The 19,846-nt window shown below is 50.2% G+C and overlaps 7 protein-coding genes across 7 annotated transcripts; 3 read left to right on the top strand and 4 right to left on the bottom strand.

Moving 5' to 3' along the window:
• Positions 1-518: 518 nt before the first annotated feature.
• N7503_001931 (COPII subunit SEC24) lies at positions 519-3,441 on the bottom strand (the record flags this gene model as incomplete). Its single annotated transcript, XM_057061478.1, has 4 exons — positions 519-530; positions 605-1,174; positions 1,232-2,878; positions 2,929-3,441. 4 exons carry the CDS (start codon positions 3,439-3,441, stop codon positions 519-521), a joined length of 2,742 nt encoding a protein of 913 aa, XP_056925440.1.
• An 882-nt stretch (positions 3,442-4,323) lies between these two features.
• Positions 4,324-6,810, top strand: N7503_001930 (kinesin family protein; the record flags this gene model as incomplete). Its single annotated transcript, XM_057061477.1, has 3 exons — positions 4,324-4,711; positions 4,785-5,194; positions 5,245-6,810. The coding sequence occupies exons 1-3, from the start codon at positions 4,450-4,452 to the stop codon at positions 6,808-6,810; spliced, it is 2,238 nt and encodes a 745-aa protein (XP_056925439.1). The 5' UTR covers positions 4,324-4,449.
• Positions 6,811-7,138: 328 nt separating this feature from the next.
• Positions 7,139-8,700, bottom strand: N7503_001929 (MCT family MFS transporter; the record flags this gene model as incomplete). Its single annotated transcript, XM_057061476.1, has 4 exons — positions 7,139-7,568; positions 7,620-8,203; positions 8,256-8,362; positions 8,412-8,700. 4 exons carry the CDS (start codon positions 8,698-8,700, stop codon positions 7,139-7,141), a joined length of 1,410 nt encoding a protein of 469 aa, XP_056925438.1.
• A 1,073-nt stretch (positions 8,701-9,773) lies between these two features.
• N7503_001928 (AIM24 family protein) lies at positions 9,774-11,404 on the bottom strand. Its single transcript, XM_057061475.1, has 7 exons — positions 11,181-11,404; positions 11,008-11,126; positions 10,871-10,942; positions 10,637-10,807; positions 10,471-10,589; positions 10,198-10,417; positions 9,774-10,136 (listed from the first exon to the last, which is right to left on the bottom strand). The coding sequence occupies exons 1-7, from the start codon at positions 11,350-11,352 to the stop codon at positions 9,843-9,845; spliced, it is 1,167 nt and encodes a 388-aa protein (XP_056925437.1). The 5' UTR covers positions 11,353-11,404; the 3' UTR covers positions 9,774-9,842.
• Positions 11,405-11,771: 367 nt separating this feature from the next.
• atm1 (ATP-binding cassette Fe/S cluster precursor transporter ATM1) lies at positions 11,772-14,319 on the top strand (the record flags this gene model as incomplete). Its single annotated transcript, XM_057061474.1, has 7 exons — positions 11,772-12,152; positions 12,203-12,262; positions 12,328-12,442; positions 12,499-12,767; positions 12,818-13,864; positions 13,983-14,199; positions 14,261-14,319. 7 exons carry the CDS (start codon positions 11,772-11,774, stop codon positions 14,317-14,319), a joined length of 2,148 nt encoding a protein of 715 aa, XP_056925436.1.
• A 738-nt stretch (positions 14,320-15,057) lies between these two features.
• Positions 15,058-15,389, top strand: N7503_001926 (uncharacterized protein; the record flags this gene model as incomplete). The annotated part of the gene is made up of 2 exons (XM_057061473.1): positions 15,058-15,085; positions 15,181-15,389. 2 exons carry the CDS (start codon positions 15,058-15,060, stop codon positions 15,387-15,389), a joined length of 237 nt encoding a protein of 78 aa, XP_056925435.1.
• A 575-nt stretch (positions 15,390-15,964) lies between these two features.
• Positions 15,965-19,215, bottom strand: N7503_001925 (VAC14 family protein; the record flags this gene model as incomplete). The annotated part of the gene is made up of 10 exons (XM_057061472.1): positions 15,965-16,412; positions 16,470-16,629; positions 16,679-16,758; positions 16,809-16,927; positions 16,980-17,084; positions 17,135-17,898; positions 17,951-18,638; positions 18,695-18,865; positions 18,921-19,083; positions 19,148-19,215. The coding sequence occupies 10 exons, from the start codon at positions 19,213-19,215 to the stop codon at positions 15,965-15,967; spliced, it is 2,766 nt and encodes a 921-aa protein (XP_056925434.1).
• Positions 19,216-19,846: the final 631 nt, after the last annotated feature.

Below are 19,846 nucleotides of genomic sequence, written 5' to 3'. Positions count from 1 at the left end.
ACCTGTAGCTAGGATCAAACGACTGAGACTAAACCACATGTGCAGCCACCAGCGCCAAATCCTCCTCCTTCACTTGCACACACGCTACTGTCGGAACCTGATCACAATCACAGCTCCACTCGGCGTTTCTGATTGGGGCGCCGCGTATTCCGCCCAGGTTTCACCCCCAAACACGCTATTCCATTGGCCTGTAGATCGGTGGGCGACTAATTTTCATGGTGAACACGAAACAAATACAGGAAATAAACCTTAGCATTTTCTGAAACGATAACTGGGTCTCTCTCGGTGTCACAAAAAGAAAAGAAATTTGGCAAAGGACTCCAGTTGTCCTATACGCGTAGTCTACTAAGATTCCAAACATAAATGTGCCCGCCATTGAACAGAGATTCCGAGCCCCTAATGGTACAGGCAAACCGAGCATCACAGATCGTAGTGTAAAAAAAAGAAAAAAGTGGGAAGGGGATAAGGAAACGTGGGATTCATGAGAAATAAGAAGAAACTCTACATGGGACTGGCATTTACTGCACAACCTATACGAGACATATAGAATCAGTATATGAAGTCAAGGAGAATCGCAGAATGATCAACTCAGAGAACCTCATACCTTCTCCCGGAGAGTGGTCATCCACTGATCCAAGCTCACACTCTGGTCAGCCCGATCCTCCACCAACATCGTCTGGGCCCAGAGACGGAGACCGGGCTCTCCATCCTCGCGCACCACGTACAGGTGAGGCACAATAATGCTGCCAGCACCCTTGGACCGGTGGTCCCGACTCTTCTCCACTACAGCGCGCATACGCTGGCTGAACTCGTTTTCAATCTCGGGCAGAATCTGCTTGCCCACGCGCAACTGAGTGCGGTCGGCCACACCAAACACATCCTCGATGAGTTGGGGCACCGCATCGCGGCCGACCCACAGGAACTGTGTCTGTCCGTCGTCAATCAGGTACAGACCGTACGAGGCGAGACGCTGGGAGGACAGGTTGATCGTAGGAGGAAGAATGATCTCTCCGGTCTGAGGGTCCGGCAGACCCGCGGCGTCGGGCATGTCATGGAGCGAGTACATCTTCGGATAGATGTATTGGATAAGAAGCGGCAGGGGCAGAGTCGACAAGAGACACAATGCGGCAGAACGCATATCCGTCGGGATCTGGGCAGACTTGCGAAGACCAAGCTACATCGGGGCACAATTAGTATCATAGACATAGATAGGGGTGTTATTAATACTCACATTCTTGATCATAGCGAGGAACAAGACGGGCAGACCGCGCAGATTGGCAGGGAACTGGAGACCACCGCCGCTCACGCTACCACCAGCAAGCTCTTTGCGGTAGGTGGTCAAGAGCTCAATAACCTTGGCCTGTAGAGCTTCACGAGCCGGCTCGAGGCCACTGCTCAAAGTACGCTCCACAGCTTTGTGGCTGAAGAAGGTTGCCACAGCTTGCTGATCAGCAGAAGCGTAGATGTCGGCCAGGTTCTGAGTGGTCGGGAGTGCCAGCGTGAGGACACGAATCCGACGCTCGCCATTGCAGGTGGTGTGGAGAACGGCAGCTTGCAGGCAAACCACCGGCTTTGTCACAGTCTCATCGATAGCCACCTCAACAACGTAGGCCTGGTCACGGGGGAAGGCCGGGAAAGCACAGAGGTCGGAACTGCGGTTGAAGAAGTTTCCGTAGAAGGTACTCATGCGCAGGCCGGTAGTGGCACGAACACGGAGAACAGCCTCCAAACCGATCTCGGATGACAAGTGGTCAGAAAACTCACGAGCAAACTTAATAGCATCCTCTTTGCGTGCAGCGTTCCACCCGGGGTAGAAGTATGTCTGACCGCCAGTGTAACGAGGCAAGTTGCTCAAAGAGGCCACATCCTGGTACTGGGATGAGAAGAGGAACATGTCCACAGACACTTGAGCCTTGGAGCATTCGACAGCGAAGCTCTTGTAGAAAGAGTTGCCGGTCTGCAGAAGACTCGATTCCTTGCTGGTACCGAGTACCTTCTTGTCCTCACGCATGGTGAGAGCACCGTGACCAATGTTGGGCAGCGATGCGCTCAAGACGGTGACCTTACCACCCACGGGGGAGATCAGCTGGTAACCAGCCCGCAGAGCCGATCCCATAGCGCAGCTGTTGTTCTGGGTGTTCTGGAACATCTCCTGCAGCTTGTCGAGGAAAGACTCCACATTCTCCCGGCATTCGCTCAGCGTCACCAAAAGATCAGTAGGAATGGGCAGGAAGGGCTCATCGAGGTCACTGACAACCAGCATACGGGCTTCAGAGCTCTCGGTGCCATCTCGGGGGATACTGAAATAGTGCAGACTGGAGTCGACCGCGATGAAACCAAGGCGGGTTCTTCGGTCTGCGTTGGGAATACGATCAAGACTCTCCTTGATACAGCGTGCACTAGTAGCCAGGAGACCACTGGCCACAGAAGAGTAGCTGACATCGAGCAAGAACAGGTAAACGAGCGGCTGAGGGGGGCGGACCATGTATTCTTGGGGAGCAACGAATTCGACCATGCTGTGGTTCAGGTCGGCACGCAACGAACGGTCAGCGGGCTTCTGCAGGGTCGAGTCCCAATCAAATGCTTGCGGTACATCATTGGTCAGGTTGCACATGTTACAACGCCAGCGGTGGCCATGGTCGAGGAAAGTGACGAAGGGGTTAATATAAGAGCGGCAGCGTCTGCATCGTGAGATGACCTGGTCGGGGATCACAGGAATGGGGTCCTCGGCGTCGTGAAGTGCGCCATAGGGCTGAATAACCAAAGCGAATGGTAGCTTGGACTTCTTAAGGAGGGAATTATTTGTCGGAACGGCATTCAAGGTCGACCGCATATATTTTGTGGGGCAGTTGGCCGTGGGGGATGGGTAAACACTGGTCTGTGTATTATTAGTATCTCCAGGATCAAGTAGGAGGGATGAAGACGTACCCCGGGGGGCAGAATAATAGGAGGCGGGGGGTAGTCTAATTCTGCGACATTGAAAGGTTGCGAGATGAGGTCCGTGGGGTAGAGCTGGTTCAGTTGAACGTTGCGCTGAGGCTGAACCGCGGGCTGCTGAGGCGGGGGCATGTGGTGCGGCTCGGCCATGCCCATTCCACCGAATTGGCTGGTCATTTGCGCAACATCTGGGGCAGGTGCTACGGGTTGTTGCATCTGGGTTGGGTCGGCGCCGTATGTCGGTTGCTGGTATCCCATGGTTTGGGGTTGCTGGGGATAGGCATCGTAGGCGCCTCCGGCGACAGGCTGTCCTCCGAGTGCAGCATTGGCACCCGCGCCAAACTCAAAAGCCTGGCCAGCGTATGCTCGCTTCTTCTTTCCGCCAGCGGCTTGTGGTGCTTGCTGGGGGACTGGCGACTCCTGCTGCTGCGTAGGATCCGGGGAGCCATAGCCCGGCTGGGCGTACCCTTCCTGGGGAGGGTAACCCCCTTGTGGAGCTGCCATTAAGGTCGGCGGAGATCGTTTGTATCGGAATTAAATTCCTTGATGTGAATGGAGAGCAGGGAAGAGGAATAGGGAATGAGGTCCGGGTCTTGGTTCAGTTGATACGGGGGAGGGGATGCGGGTGACAGCTTCGCTACCTAGAACCCCACAGTTAGATTTTGAGCATGGATCACTATGCAGAGCAGAAGAATTATCCGCGAACCAAAACAGCTTCAATTATCCACCGGAAGGGAGAGGCTTACCGAGACGAAGACACGAGGGGAATCGAACACGGAGAAGCGGTGATGGAGTTGGTGGTGTACGGTGGCCTTTACGTTGCGGCTGTTCAGCCAATCACGAGACGGCGGAGCTTACAGTAGGAGACTTATACTTGGGTTTCTACACCTGCCTACACTTAGAACTAACGTAATGTCATGAGGCGTCTATTTATGGAAAGTTATATATTCAAGTACATGCTCTGGGTCTTGCTTTTCCAACTTGTAGATATAAGTACAGTAGTAAAATGACTGGTGTGCAAGTGTCACAGGTTATATATATTCCCGTATTGACTCGGGAACCGACTACTTGACTGCCCAGCGGCCTGTGCACTTTCATGATCCTCAAAATTAAAAAGACTTTTTCAAGGTCATCCGAGGTCATCATCCATTGTATATTTTAGGAGAGGCCAATTTGCTTCTCTCGGTGGTCATCACCCTAGAAGACAAGAATGTGTGTGATCAAATAATAGTGTCGAACACGTTGCCCGGCCAACACTAAACAAACGCGGTGTCTCTTCACCTCACGAACTCCACACTGTTCAATCTTCTCAGTCTTTGCGTCCCCTCACGGTAGGTAGGTATTTAGGTAGTTTTCTCTTTCTTTTCCTTTTCGTTTTATTTTCTGTGGAGGATTGAATTATATATTTACGTTGCATTTGTTTTTGTTCGCTCCACGCATCGGAAGCCAGCCTGCAGCATTTCGTCCCGATACCCGCAACTTCGAGCAACGTGCATGCGTTGATCCAGCAACATGAGCGTTCGAGTCGTCGCCCGAGTCCGACCCCTTCTGAAGGCCGAACGGGAATTGGATATTATTCTTCGCACTGGAGCATCATCCGCGCCCGTGGACCTCAAGCAGTCAGCCAACGGCGACCGCAAATTGGCTGCATTGAGGGACCGGGATAACGTGGTACGGATCCCAAACCCCAAGAATGAGGGTGAAGAATACACCTTCCAGTTTAATGCGGTGTATGATGCCGATGTGGCTCAGCAGGAACTATTCGATGCCGAGGGTAAGTGGCTTAAGGGGGGATTGAAGGTCACCGCCATTTGAGGAAATCGTCCGTACTGATGGCAGGATGATAGTTGCGCCCACGATCAAGCACCTTTTCAATGGATTCGATGTGACGCTCTTCGCATACGGCGTGACTGGAACTGGAAAGACGCACACGATGCGTGGCGGTAAAAGCCTTGCAGACCGTGGTGTCATCCCCCGACTCCTTAGCGGCATCTACCGACGAAACCGGAAAATCGAGAAGGATAGCAATGGTGAGACCACAGTTCAGGTTGCACTTAGCTACTATGAAATCTACAACGACAAGGTCTATGATTTGTTTGAGCCACCCGAGAAGCGTACATTGGCAGGCCTTCCTCTTCGCGACAACGGGGGCAAGACAGTGGTGTGCGGCCTTACCGAGAAGACGTGCACCAGTTTAAAGGAATTTGAAGTGCTATATGATCAGGCGAACAACAACCGCTCCACTTCGGCGACCAAGGTACGCATGATCTCGATAAACAGGCGGATTTAGACTGACAAAGGATCCAGTTGAACGCGCATTCGTCTCGTTCCCACGCAATCCTTGGCGTGAAGGTGACAATTTGCTCCGCCGACCAGACTCGAGTCAGCACAATATCTGCGATTGACCTTGCGGGTTCGGAAGACAATCGACGTACTGAAAATGACAAGGAACGCATGGTCGAGTCAGCCAGTATCAACAAGAGCCTATTTGTTCTCGCGCAATGTGTCGAGGCTATCACCAAGAAGCAGCATCGCATCCCATACCGCGAATCCAAAATGACGCGAATTCTATCCCTAGGCCAAAACAACGGACTGACCGTGATGATTCTAAACCTGGCACCAATCCGGTCGTATCACTTGGACACCATTAGCTCCTTGAATGTAGCCAACCGCACAAGGAAGATCGAGGTACGGGAAATCGAAAATGACCCGATATTCAAAGGGCCTGCCAGACCGGCTCCACGACCATCAATGGCGAGCTCCCGGCAGCCCCTGCGGCCGCTCGTTGCTTCCGTCAACGTGAACATGCCCGCTCCTGCTGCAAAGGACCCGGCTGCGAAGGACGAGGGCAAGCCTATTAAGGCTTTCAGTGTCTTTTCTGATCGGCCTAAGCCTGTGACTCAGATTCGGAAATCAGAAATCCCCAAAAGACCCTCTCTGGCATCTGAGACACCTGCCATGCGCTCTCTGAAACCACCTCGCCAGCCTGTTGCAGCGAACAACCCTATCTCCAGCTATGCGGACCTCTCTGCTGCTAGAATTGAGGAAATGGTTGAAAAGAAGGTCGAGGAGCTTCTTGCTGTTCGGGCCGAGGGCGAATTGTCAAGGCAGATTCAAGTCCGTGAACTGAATGACCAGCTTCAGCGTCGTCTGGAGCTTCTTGAGCAGCGGATTGAAGGTACCGAGGATGATCGAGCAGAGGGCCTCTCTTACTTGCTTATGGCCAAGCAACACCAGGCGCGTGGGGAAGACAGCTCTGCTTTGAGGATGTACCAGCTAGCGCTTCCACACTTCCCACATAACAATAAGCTGGTCGCCAAGATTGCTGCTTTGAAGAAGCGCATGCAAGATAAGCCCTCAAGACAGACTTCCATTCCCGCTTCTCCTCCCAAGGAAAAGTTTGGAAGTATGCTGTCGTTGAAGAGCGAGTCCACCCTTACTATTCTTGGAAAGCGGCAGACCGAGGCAGTTGATGATGACTATTTGAACGAGGTGGAGAATGATGGGTTCTCAAGCGACGAAGAAAACATCCCTCGGCACAAGAAGCGTGCTACATCCAAGAGCGTTCGCCAGAGTGAAAATGAAATTCATGACCTTGACGAATATGAGGATGGCTCTCTGTCCCCTCGCACTATGCACCTTTTGTCGATTATCAATTCGCGGGATGTGAGCCAGATCAAACTTCTGAAGGGGGTCGGTGCGAAAAAGGCAGAGGCTCTTGTCGACTGCCTCTGTGAGATGGACCAGGTCTCAAATGATGATATGGTATCAGACCAACCCATGTTTCAGGTGGAGAGCTTAGCCCAGCTGAGCACTCTGAAAGGTGTTGGCGTTCGAACCGTTGAGAACATGCGAAACGGAGTCCTGGTTTAATGATTGCATTATTGCGGCTTTGGGCATATACTCGGAGCTTTCTACTATTTTTTCTTCTTCTTATATGCATCTTCCTTCAGCGACGGCGCTGGGGCGTTTTGGTCGCTACTTTCAAAGTTACGGCAGCTTTGCAGTCATGTTCTTTTTTTTTTTTTTTTTTTGGCTCAGCTGAGCCTGTTTCAATACATTCTGTTTCAGACGTTATGATAAGCCAATGCAGTGTCATTTGTATCTATATGCGTAATCCATTATTCAATATCGTATACTTCGGGCCCTCTTCTATTATATCCATTATCCTTGCTGTATTTTACCACGTCAACTGCCCTCATTACACCTTATTCAGCTTGGTCCCGCCAACGATGATCCTGGCAACCACAAACAACGTTGCGCCAGCTAACATGACTACACCAGCGAATATTTGCAGCTTCGTGTAGGAGCCGGTCAGTACATCCGGAACCAATGCACCGCCGATAGGTGTACCGGTAAGAGCCGCGAACGAAATGATCGAGAAGCAAGTACCGTTGCGTACTCCGACCTCTCGCAAATCCGAGATCTGGGCAATGAGTGCTGGGGCAAGTGACACAAATGCACCGGAGCTGAAGCCATACAGGGCGCTGAAAACAATTGCAGGTGCATTCCCGCGAGACGGAAGCCATAAGGCCAAGACCAGAATACCAGATAGGTAACTGAAGACGATCATCACGTTGAATCGGCCCAGGCGATCTGCCAGATATCCTGGAACGGTACGACCGAAGATACTATACAAATTCATCAGCTAATGAATCACCCCGTCAGAGAATCAAACTTACCTGAACGCATTCAAGATCGGAATAAGGTACTGCGACATGTTGGATGACATTCCATACCGCTCAGCTTGAGTGATGACAAAAGTGAACGGCAAGAACATGCCCCAGAAGAAACAGAAGCTACCAGCAACGGTCATGACAAATTTGATATCCTTGAGCGGGTGCACAAAGACCATAAGATTGACCGGTTTTCTGTGATGCGGCAATCTTGATTTCAACGTCAAGTTGGCAATACCCAACATGAACAGAATGAGGAATGCACAGATTCTCATGGCCCAGGGGAAATCGACCTCGGGAATCAGATGCGTCACCATAATAGGGAAGATCACTCCGCCCAAACTCGATCCTGAAGCCATGACTCCCAGCGCAAATGCGCGCCGTTTCCCGAACCATGTGCTGACGGAGTTCACGCAAGCGTTGAAAATAGCACTTGCGCCTAGTGGGCTGCAGATACCCTGTGCGAGGATAAACTGGTAGTATTCGGTTGAAAGCGAGGTCATCATGAGGCCGAAGACGTGGAGAAAGGTGCCGCCGAGCAAGATCCATCTTGGACCAAAGTTATCGAAGAGTAGACCGAAAATCGGGCCCTGTCAGGGTTAATTCATGTGTTCTGTTGCTTTGGATCTGAGGATTACAAACAGCAAAGAACATTACGAATGTCTCCAGGGAGGTGATCCAGGCTACTGTGCTGGGTGACATGCCGCTAAGCTGGTTGCTTTCATAGTATGTTTGGAAAACACCGATGCCTATCACGTTGTCAACAGATGTATAACCCGGATATACAGCGAAACTCACAGTTGATCCATCCAAAACTAACGAATAGGCCACAGAACCCTCCCAACACTGTCATCCAAGCTTGTAGTCCTCCATCGGGAGGTGGACCTGGACCAGGAGGTCCTGCAGGAGGCGCATCGGATTTCTCTGGGATGCCTTTTGCGCTCACGTCCTGTGCCACCTCATTCTTATCCTCTACTTTGCCCTTTTCAATGTCGTGAATATGATCGCTTATGGAGACATCGGACGGCGGGGTATTGATTATAGTGCTGTGGGTGGAAGGCACATCGTGCTCTTGATCGACCGCCATCTTGTCGCTGTCGCAAATAGGAAATATACCGACTCTTAACTCCGAGAGTCTGAAGTCTGTACAATTTAGCGAGTTAGCGAGCATGCTTATATACGATCAATCCCAAAAGCACAGTATAGAAAGATCGCCAAGAACCTCAGAACAACCGCATCCACTAGGGGATGGCTGCTGAATCGACTTACCTGGATTGATTTCAAAGCCGCAAATCGGAGATTAAACTCTAAAAGAAGCAGCACCGCCAATCCCTTACATGCGTGAAAAGAAGCTTTAAAGGGAAAGAAGCTTGTCTTGTCCTACAAGAAAGCCCGAAAGCGAAAGCAGTGACAGATGTAAGAAGAACAAAGGTAAGAAAAAAAAATAGGACCGTCGGTTAATGCACGCTCGGCATCGCGTCCAGCGAATGTCCGCGATCTGCTAGTTTGGAGTAATAAGCTCCGCTTAACCCCGAATAGACGCTTGGCAATTAGGCCATCCATGTATACACGGGGGTAGGGCTTGAGCTTGGGTCTCCTGCCGAACAATTTCGGCTCCACCGCCCCTTTTCCTTTTAGGCTTTTAGGGGTCTGTACCTCGTAACCCACTTTCTCGACGGGATGAGCCGAAATCGCACCTGTTTATCTGATGAAGGGAATCAGAAATAATAGCCGGGTGTGATGCGGAGTTTGGTGGATAACAGGGATTGGCTGTTCCATGGTGTTGCATGGATGTTGATCATTAATCACTGATTACCGATCACAGTACCGATGCCGTGTAGAAGTAGTCCTAAGTGTCAAATCAGTCTCTAGTACCATGACCCACTGCTTATGCACTTATACATGAATGAAATGAATGAAATGAATCAATAGAGTTAGAGTGACTTGCTGAATAGTACCGAGGGCTAACAAGGTACCTGCGTAAGTAGCACGGTGATACTTAGCTGACCTGTATGGTTGGAAAGGATTGCTAATGTCTTATGAACTCAGTTCAAGCTGAGTCTAAATGAATCTCAACACTGATCGACATGGAACTAAGCCAAAAGACTGGCCTAGACCCTGGAATATTTGGACGGCAGATAGCCATGATTTGAGATTCCTGCGATACTGTACAATATGCCATTGCAAAACCACTCTAAGCCCATAAAACAAATGCGAGACCAACCAATTTCATAGCTTTTCCACTTTCTTCGTGCTAATGACTTCCTCCACTTCAACCTTGCCATCGGAGCGAATCTGTGCGATGCTTTGGCTGATTACCTTGATATCCTGGTCCAGGGTCTCAACGGAGCGGGTAAGATGAGGCACGGTCACCTTCTCAGCTTCCAACTGCTGAGGAGTATAGGTGAGTCCTCGAGGGGTGCCTGCAATCTCGTTTACTTCCTGAGCGGACAGAACATCGTTCAGGCGGGGACCGCGCGATTGCACGAGGACAGTCGCAGGGCCGTCAAATTGCATAAAGAGCTGATGAAGAATTGAAATTAGCGAGGACTCCAAGCTCAGGATCAAGGATTCATCATCTTACCCTATCACCCCAGATGGTCATGCGAGACCAGGTTCGTAGCTTATGGAAGAAGCGCATAGTAGACTTCCAGGCCTTGGCATTGGTCACATTCTTGATGAATTCATTGTTTTGCAATAATCTGGGCAATGTCTTCAAGCCAGGGACCTGGAAGCTGAGCGTGGTAGACTTGAAGCGATATGGCCGAGGCGGGTTCGAAGACATGGTGTAAGCCAACACGTTACTGTGAAAGAAAAAATGAGCAACCATAATGTACACGAAAGTAGAATAACATACCTAGGGTGAGCGATATACTGCTCGCCGTCCTTCAATTCGACGGAGTATACCTGACCGTTGCCAACCAAGGCAATCAAACCTCTTCCAGTCACCTCGGAGCTACCCCAGTGAGTCAAGCCCTATGCAAGTTAGCCAGAATCTGTAACAGGCCCGGATCACTACAAACCAAGTTGGTATTGATGGTCGGCTTAATGGACAGAGACCGGCCCGTCCATGCCAGCAAAGCGTTCCGCTGAGCCACCATCCAATCCACAGAGCCATTGAGATTCACAACACTGAAGGAAGTCGTCGGAGAGCGAGTGGAAATGAGCGCAGTAACCGGGCTTGCTGAAGAAACCTGCCAAAAGGTCAGTCAGCCACTTTCAAGGGATGATCCCCGATCAGAAAGTATGCGCCGCACCTTTTGATAGAGGAAGGGCACTCCGATAGCCGCCCTGCGGAAGGGTTCCAGAACGCTCAAAGTTGAAACCACCTGCGAACGAAAGAAACGTCAACAATCCATCCTCACACCATTAAGCCTGGATATTCAAATCATACATTGTCTGCCTTGCCGCTTAATCCCACCAAAGTTCCCCGACGCGTGTATAGGTTCTGCGAGGCCGAGAGCGACACCGAAAGGAGCGAGTATGGGGCGCCAACAACATCGAATCGCGCATCTATGAAACTGATCATTAGTTCACGTTCTCGCGCCCTTCAATAAGGCTACATACCGCGTGATTCCGCTGAATTGGGAGTGCTGGCGAGGGGTAGATGATCCCCGTTTACCGTTGGCTCCGCCGAAGGCGTGGCGCGAATTTGAACATATCTTGTTTGTCGGTGGACTCGAGGAACGACTCGAGTCCAGGACAGAGTCCGGACACCTCTTGGGAGGGCGCGACTCATTGTACCAAAAGAGTGGACTGGGTTGGCACTGAGAGAACTTTACGTCAGTTTTCGGAGCTTCAAGATCAGTGAAACACGGGAAATCATGGTCCCGAGCGAACGAACACAGTTTGGTAACAATGAACTACATACATTGACTCTTTTACTACGTTTCATCCGATAACTTTATTTTATTATACTTCATATCTGGTCTCCTTTCCATTTGTGTTTGTTTCCCATACTATACCCTCCAAAGGTCCTTATTCCCAATTCCGACGCTTTTCTCCGAAGCCGGCGACTCCCAAGGTTTCCCCACGAGCTGTCGCAAGCGCGGAGCTGCTGCACGCCATTCTTCCCCTCCGAGCTTCATTATGCTCCCCTGAACACCTCTAAACTGGTGAAGCATACCACATTTTCTGGCTAGGTCTTTGTTAGCAGCCATGCTGCCTAGGGCAGTCCGATCGAAGTGCTGGCGCCCAGCGCTGTACGCACATCCGCGCACCGCCGGTCGTTTTTCCAGCACGAGACCAATTCCCACACAACTACGCACGTTTAGCTTAAAGCCTATCCTCCGGAACCAATCTACAAACAATAAAGACAGCATATCCAAGAACGATGCTGCCGCAACTACCCCGCCTTCGCAACCGGAAATCGCAAATGCCTCTGTGGTTCCGCAGCTGGAGGCCGAGGCCAAGGTCCAGGTCCCTAAGAAGGATCTCGCCAAGCAGGAATTGCTTAATGAAGGAGCAATTGCAAACAAGGACCAGCGAAAAGCGGACTGGGCCATTATGCGGGAAATGGCTAAATACCTCTGGCCTAAGGTAATGCTCTCGGGAGACGTACAAGTAGGAAGTACTGACCATACTTGTAGGATGATTTGGGCACAAAGCTTCGGGTTGGAACAGCTTTGTCTTTGTTGGTGGGATCAAAGGTGGGTTTAGCTGACTTGAAGGGTTATGTTTGAAATGCTGGATCAGCAGTACTAACGAACCTTAGATCCTTAATGTCGAGGTCCCTTTTTACTTCAAAAGTATTGTTGATTCCATGAATGTGGACTTTGCTACTCTCGGAGGAACCGCCTATACAGTTGCAGGGTCGATGATTATAGCATGTAAGGGATCTGACATATGTCGGGTGAAAGCTTGTCTAACCTAACTTCTTTCGCAGACGGAGTAACTCGAATCGGAGCAACACTCTTCCAAGAACTTCGAAACGCAGTATTTGCGAGTGTCGCACAGAAGGCCATTCGCAAAGTTGCACGCAATGTATTCGATCATCTTCTGCGGCTCGATCTCAACTTTCACCTATCGCGTCAGACTGGTGGACTAACCCGGGCTATCGATCGCGGTACAAAGGGTATCAGCTTCTTGTTGACTTCTATGGTCTTCCACGTGGTGCCCACTGCGCTAGAAATTTCTTTGGTGTGCGGAATCTTGGTAAGGACTTTGAAAACTGAATTATAGATCCAGTGCTGATCCGCTTCCAGACTTATCAATATGGCTGGAAATTTGCGGCGATCACTACCACCACTATGGTCGCTTACACGGCATTCACCATCACCACTACCGCATGGCGTACCAAGTTCCGTCGTCAGGCCAATGCGGCTGACAACCGCGGAGCTACGGTGGCAGTCGACTCGCTTATCAACTATGAGGCCGTGAAGTACTTCAACAATGAGAAGTTCGAGGTGGCCCGATACGATAAGGCTCTGAAGCACTACGAGGATTCATCCATTAAAGTGACCACCTCTTTGGCCCTCCTGAACTCCGGCCAAAACATGATCTTCTCGACAGCCCTGGCAGCTATGATGTACCTGGCAGCCGATGGGGTTGCCACAGGTGCCCTGTCAGTCGGTGATCTCGTCATGGTGAACCAATTGGTCTTCCAACTCTCCGTGCCCCTGAACTTCCTCGGATCCGTCTACCGCGAACTGCGCCAGTCTCTGCTGGATATGGAGACGCTGTTCAACCTACAAAAGGTCAACGTGACGATCCAAGAGCGGCCGAATGCCAAACCGCTAGAGCTGAAGCGCGGCGGAGAGATTCGTTTCGAGAACGTCACATTCGGCTACCACCCCGACCGCCCGATCCTGAAGAATGCCAGCTTCACCATCCCGGCCGGATCGAAGTTTGCCATCGTCGGCCCCAGCGGCTGCGGCAAGTCAACGATCCTCCGCCTCCTGTTCCGCTTCTACGATACCCAATCGGGCCGGATCCTGATCGACGGGCAGGATGTGCGGGATGTGACACTCGAGAGCCTCCGGAAGGCGATCGGTGTCGTACCACAGGACACGCCACTCTTTAACGATACGATCGCGCACAACATTCGCTACGGCCGGATCGATGCAACGGATGAAGAGGTGAAGGCGGCCGCTGAGCGTGCCCGAATTCACCAGCTGATCGAGGGATTGCCCGAAGGCTACCAGACTGCGGTCGGAGAGCGTGGAATGATGATCTCGGGCGGCGAGAAGCAGCGACTGGCGATTTCTCGATTAATTCTAAAGGACCCGCAACTTCTGTTCTTTGATGAGGCTGTGAGTGGATCGATTGTTTTGTTTTCTTGTTTTCGTTGTTTTGTTTCTCCCTTTCTTTCCCCACAGACATGGCTGCGTCATCTCGCAGCGGGTCGGGTCTAGACTAATCTTTTTATAGACTTCTGCCCTTGACACCTACACGGAACAGGCCTTGCTTCAGAACATCAATAGTATTTTGAAGGATAAGAGTCGCACGAGTGTGTTTGTGGCGCACCGTCTGCGTACCATCTGTGATAGCGACCAGATTTTGGTGCTGAAGGATGGCGAGGTCGCGGAGACGGGATCACACCGGGAGCTCCTGGAGCTGGACGGGGTTTATGCGGAATTATGGAATGGTCAGTATTAAAATCGCACCAATGGGTTAAATAAATTATTGCATGCTAACGAATGTAACAGTGCAAGAGCGCACACTGCAGGATGAAACCGAGGAGCCAATTACGCCACAGCAACCATAGATATCGTGATAAATATAGAGGAATCTAGTACAAAGTACAGTAAAAGCCGTTATTATCTATGGATTATCTATGGAGATTTATCCTCTCGGAATCAAGATGAAACACGACCATAATCTCGGGAAATTAGCGCAGAACAATCCAATTGAAGCAAAACCCACTAAACCCACGTTGTCATCCCCACTATAAACTATGTTCTAGTCCCGACTTAGTGCCTCTTAGCGCGTCTTCTTCCCCTTCTCCTGTTCCTCTTTCTTTCTTTTGTTTATCCACTCATTTCAACTCGCTTGGGCAAGCCATTCATTCATTATCAATTACCCGGGGTATTTGTCCCCAATCCAGTCGTTTCCGCCGGACAATTCCCTCGAATTCCAGCAATCCAATCCTTATCTCCTTAACGCCCAGCCCCTCAGCGTTTTGTGGCACCCACTAGTTCCTGGCGCTTGTATTCGTGCCGCCCCCTCTGCTTTTTCTTCCCCTCCCCTGATACTGCAAACTGCAAACCACCAGCTCCAGGTATGTAGAGGAAGTCCCATCACTCGATAGTCGGAAAAAACCCGAAAACAATACACCCAACCATACACCCATGGTTGCGAGCTAGACCCTGAGACTGACCCGTGGATCCAATCACCAGTGACGTTTCAAGCATCGCATCCCGTGCCGACTCGTGCTCCTATTCTTTCTAGAACACTCGCATGTTCCCAATCGAATCAGTCACACCTTCACATTCAAATATTCAAAATGGGTCTCATCGATAAGCTACAAGCCAGTACGTGCCCATGGTCCAAGCTCCACCCAACACCCTTGCATACATGCATACCATACCCCCATACTCCGAATGACAAAACTAACATCTATCTTCAGAGCTCGAGCTTTACCGTCTAGAGCAGCGTTACGCCCGCCGCAAGCACCGCAGCACCTTCTCCACAGGCGCACAATACGTCGACGGGGAATACGTCTACAACACCAACACCGGTGCCAATTCACCAACCAGCACAATCTCGAAACAATCGACTGGAAGCTGGCGTCCATCCGGGAGAAATGGGCCTTCGGAATCGCGATGGCGGTCCTGATTTCATGAATGATATCTGATCGCGTGACGGCCTTCGCTTTTCCACTCGTTCTTTTTCCCCCTTCCCTTTCTCCTGGGTGTATTGGCGCTTTTTTTTTGATTGTTTCTCTAGCATTGTGCTTAGCGTTTTCCGCTCTGCTCTGCTCTGCTCTTCGCGTCATGTCCCTGCGAAGATCTTGACGACCTTGTGTGCATAGTCGCCATGTCTGTTCCGTTGGAATGTTTGTATTTGGTATTTTGGGTTGGTTTTGTTTTCTACTCATGAATCAGCGATCGAAACCAAAAGCTGGGATCCTGTCTTTTCGGATATCTGAGGTCTTTACTTCATGCCTGTGAACCACACTTCTTTTTCTTTTTTCTCTTGGTTCATGTGGTCTTTGGTGTCCATATTCAGCTTTGCATGTCATTTAGCCCCATAGCATTGAACTGTGGCTTGGTCTGGATCTACATTTGAATTGTGTGCAGTCTTCGTAAATGTGATACGTAACTTGTACCACTACATGGAAAAAGATAGGGAAAGTAGAATTGATAGGAGCAATAATTGAATTGCTAAAACTACCTGGTAAAGTATAGCTACTAAGTTTTCTTGGATTTGCGCGATCCAATACCCAACCGACTTCCCAGGTTAGGAAGACTCGATCTTTGTTTGTGCCCCAGGATAGACGAGGACGAGCCAGCCTTGGGACTTGGCTCTGGTGCACCACGATTAGCACCCATACCAGGTCCTACACCGATTCCAAGACCACCAGCCCCGGGACTCATCATTCCAGGGCCACCCCGCGGGGTATCGGGGAGACCAGACCTATCACGGCCACCAGTGGCAGCAGAGAGGGCAGCAGAAAGGGAGGGGTGAAGAGAGTCAGTAGCGTCGACGGAGTGACGTTGTTGAGCCTGTGAGCGACGAGCGCGTTCCTGGACAGCCTTAAATTTATCCAGCAGTTCGACCCAGCGGATGCTGTTTTCTTCGCGGCCTTTGAGACGGGTTCCAGTGGGACGCTCGTAGGAAGGGGCGGTTTGGGTGGTACTGAAAAGAGCATTTAGCATCGACTTTTCCTGCTGGGGTTTCTGTTCATGTCCATACCTGCGGGGTGCATTGTGAAGGAATCCAATGTTGCTGACGCTATTCAAGCGGTTCTTGAGGGCAGCAAAGGCGGAGCTCTGGGGGAGGAGCATGAGAACACCGTAGAGGCATTTGTATAGGTATGGGTATTTTTCGGGCTCGAGGAGTTGGAGGCGGAGATCTAGATATATTAGATTGAACAGGATTGAACTGTAGGAGGTAAAACAAACAAGTGAATACGGGGGACTCGAGAAGCTGAACAAGCTTGTCGATCTGGATGAGCATGTTGACAGTCATCTCAAGTTCGGCACTAGGCTTATATTAGTATATGGCACAATTACATGAATATCAGAGGCTTACAAGATCTGGAGGAGATTGTACGCTTGCTCGTAGGCTTGAGCGAGCAGGCACAGAGAGAAGGTGGAAACGGCATTATGGCACCAAGACCGGAAAAGAGCAACAAAAAACATTTGGCCCTCCTAGGCAAACTGTTAGTTCCCTTCAAAAAAAGAGAATGGCACTGAAACAAACTCGAGAGTCCTGATTCCTCAATCGTTTCCTCATATCTGCCAGTTCGGGTGCGGTGATAAGGTTGTTGTTAAGGTTCTGCACCATAATGCTGGCGAATTCAATGTCCTAACATACGTAAGCAATCAAATCTGCTACATCTAGATTGGATAACACACCTCTTCCTTCTCTAGACAGTCCGCCAATGTCCGATAGATACGCTCTGGGCTCAAATTCAGACACAGCTGTCGGATAATAAGATTTCCGCGCACCTCAAGCAGATGTCTATCGGTGGAGAAGAGCTGTAACAAGTTCACCATGAAAGAAGCAAAGTAACTATCTTCACTGTTTCTGGAGATCTGTGATAGTAGTTGCAGATCTTTTGTCACAACTGCTTCTGCCGGATCCGATAGGGTTTTCAATAGAGCTGGGAAGGTACCGTCGTTGAACGCAACCACTTTGCGGGGTGTCTTGCGGTGTAACATGATGAGCCAAGAAAGTGCAGCTACCCGAGTGGTTTCATTCTCGTTCAGGAACTGAAGAGTGAGAGAATTGACCGCCGCAGCATAATCAAGGTCGGCTGGTTGAAATGGGGTTGAAACGAGACTGCTACGGGGAGTTGCTCCAGAAGACTCTTGAACTGATTTTCTAGCCTCATTGTTCGTCTCCGAAGATTTCCTTTCAGTGCTCTCTTTACTGAGTGCGACGGAAGGAGCCTTCGATTGCGCCTGTGTTGCTTCGTCGGTGTCATCCGAAAGTGTATAAATGTATTCAAGAAGAGACTTGTTGACTCGGTTGGCTTCTTGTCGGACTGATACCACGTCACTAGACAAGGCCGGGAGCACCTGTGTGAGAAGCGTTGGAACAAACGGAAGAATATCTTCCGGATTGAACTCGAAGAAGGAGTCAATCCAACGCAAAGCCTCGACCTGCATTGCTTCCTCTATAGACATACTGTTAGTCTTGGGTATGAAATGGCGGAAGAATGAAGTTACCATATGAGGGGTCAATAAAGCTGACAAGAATCTCCAAGATCTTGGGGAAGTCAATTTGCACATCCTGCCCCGGAATCCAGTCTCCCTCAGTCTGGGTGAGATCATCGTCGAGAAGTGATTCGGAGACCGCGTCATCCACGGCAATATCATATTGATTTCCTTCTCCCGCGCCGGTGTCCACCGTTTGCTCGGTTTTGGCGCTCACACTGAGAGAGTCGCTTCCGACGGAACGTCTGCGACTTTGAGTCTTACGGCTTTCTTCAATACCCTTCTTCAGTCTGGTGATCCTCCTGATCTCCTGAAGAAATCGCTCTAGAAGGCCCTGGGTTGCAACGTTGACATCTTGGTCGGGTCCACCCAGGAACTTGATCAGGCCCTCTAAGAACTCCGGTAAATAACTAATCAGCTCTAGATCAGGAATAGTATCCAAGAGAGTCAACCAGGAGACTAGAAAGTTGCGAGTAAACGGAACAATCACATGGATCCGCTCTTTCAGCAAGGGAATAAACCTTTCAAGTGAGAACGCTGTAGGCAGCTCGACCTCCTCGAAAGGGTCAGCGTCTGCTGACTTCTCTGCCAACTGCAGCACGGAGACATATGAAGCAGCGGACTCCGCAACGATATCCTTGACCAACCGATCGAGAAGCTCGGCACCATTTTTCACGGAAAGTTCGATGTCCGAGGCAAGCTATGATACAGAGAAACGTTAGTTGTAATAAGTAGGCATGCATGTAGTTTCCTCACCTTAGCTAGCGCGTCGAAGATATCATTGAAGAAAAGTAGAATCTCCCCCTTGGCTACTTTGGCGATGTTGTACATACTCTCGCATGCATAGTATCGGACCCTCGCATCTGGATCAGTGAAGCACGCCAGGACGGGCGGCACGATCTCTTTCAAGTAAGGTGCTACTCCTTCCTAGAGCCAGGTATCAGTACCCTATTTTGAAATTCCACTATGTTGAGAGACTCACGTATCCCAGGGCAATCGAAGCGGCCGCCAGGCCAATCAAACCACCGTTTCGGGCGTGAGGTTGGTGTACGGCGTATGCATAGTCATGGCAAAGCTGCTCGACAATCTTCGCTACTTTTTCATGATCACCTTTGAAAACCGCCTCGCGAACGATTAGCTCGAGTCTGCGGGAATGTCGCGTGTTAGCTCCACCGCATTTAAGCCATTTAGAGATTCCATGCGACGTACTCTAAGGCTCCTTGCTTCCTTTTATCATATAGTTTATCGTGGAGCAACCTCTGAATTGAGTAATCCATTGCTCAAACGGAGAGTGCTGTCACGAGCTCCGATTAAGCAATGTTCATGTTGGAGGGGGTGTGTCAAGGTTCACGGTCGGGTCGCGGTCGGGTCGCGTGCGGATTGAAGTAGCTTAAATGTGTGGTGAAGGGGATGCACCAGATGTTGTGCGAGCTTTGTGGGTCACTTAGCTTCTGGAAGAAGCGAGGTGGTGAACGTGCTGAAAGGATGCGTTGTCAACGCGGAGATGGGAAGTCCAAGCGTGGTGTGACGTATGTCAGCAGCTCGGGCCTGGATTCGGGCCGAAGCTATAGATCAACAACTGACTTGAGTTACATTAGGAGGAAATATGTGTGAAGTTGGGGTATTCTAGGGGAATTGAATCGAGGGAAGTAGGAATCTTATGGTATTTTATCAGCAGTGTTGATAGTAATATCCTTTGACCGGTTTCATTTTGCTGTGGAACAAAGACCGAGTAAATCGATAAACAATTCCTCGAATAAATCGCATTCACAAGTTCAATCATGATTACGCACATTCAATAAAAAAACCAAGACACGTTTACTTCACAAGGAGGTAGTATGGATTTTAACATGAGAAGAGATGTTTATTGTTTCATGCCTAAGCTTGGAAGTACACTGGACACAGGGA

The sequence above is a fragment of the Penicillium pulvis genome (assembly GCF_028828015.1).
Source record: "Penicillium pulvis strain IBT 33274 chromosome Unknown contig_12_segment0_segment0, whole genome shotgun sequence".
Taxonomy (NCBI): domain Eukaryota; kingdom Fungi; phylum Ascomycota; class Eurotiomycetes; order Eurotiales; family Aspergillaceae; genus Penicillium; species Penicillium pulvis.
The sequence above is the reverse complement of the archived record's forward strand: the minus strand, read 5'-3'. Positions and strand labels throughout refer to the sequence as shown.

Bases quoted from the DNA above. Each gene is read 5' to 3' on its own strand.
- N7503_001928 (XM_057061475.1), bottom strand. From the start codon at position 11,352: ATGAGTCGCGCCCTCCCAAGAGGTGTCCGGACTCTGTCCTGGACTCGA. The intron at 10,808-10,870 runs GTGCGGCGCATA...ACCTTTTGGCAG, and splicing joins TGCCCTTCCTCTATCAAAAG to GTTTCTTCAGCAAGCCCGGT. The intron at 10,137-10,197 runs GTAAGATGATGA...ATTCTTCATCAG, and splicing joins TGACCATCTGGGGTGATAGG to CTCTTTATGCAATTTGACGG.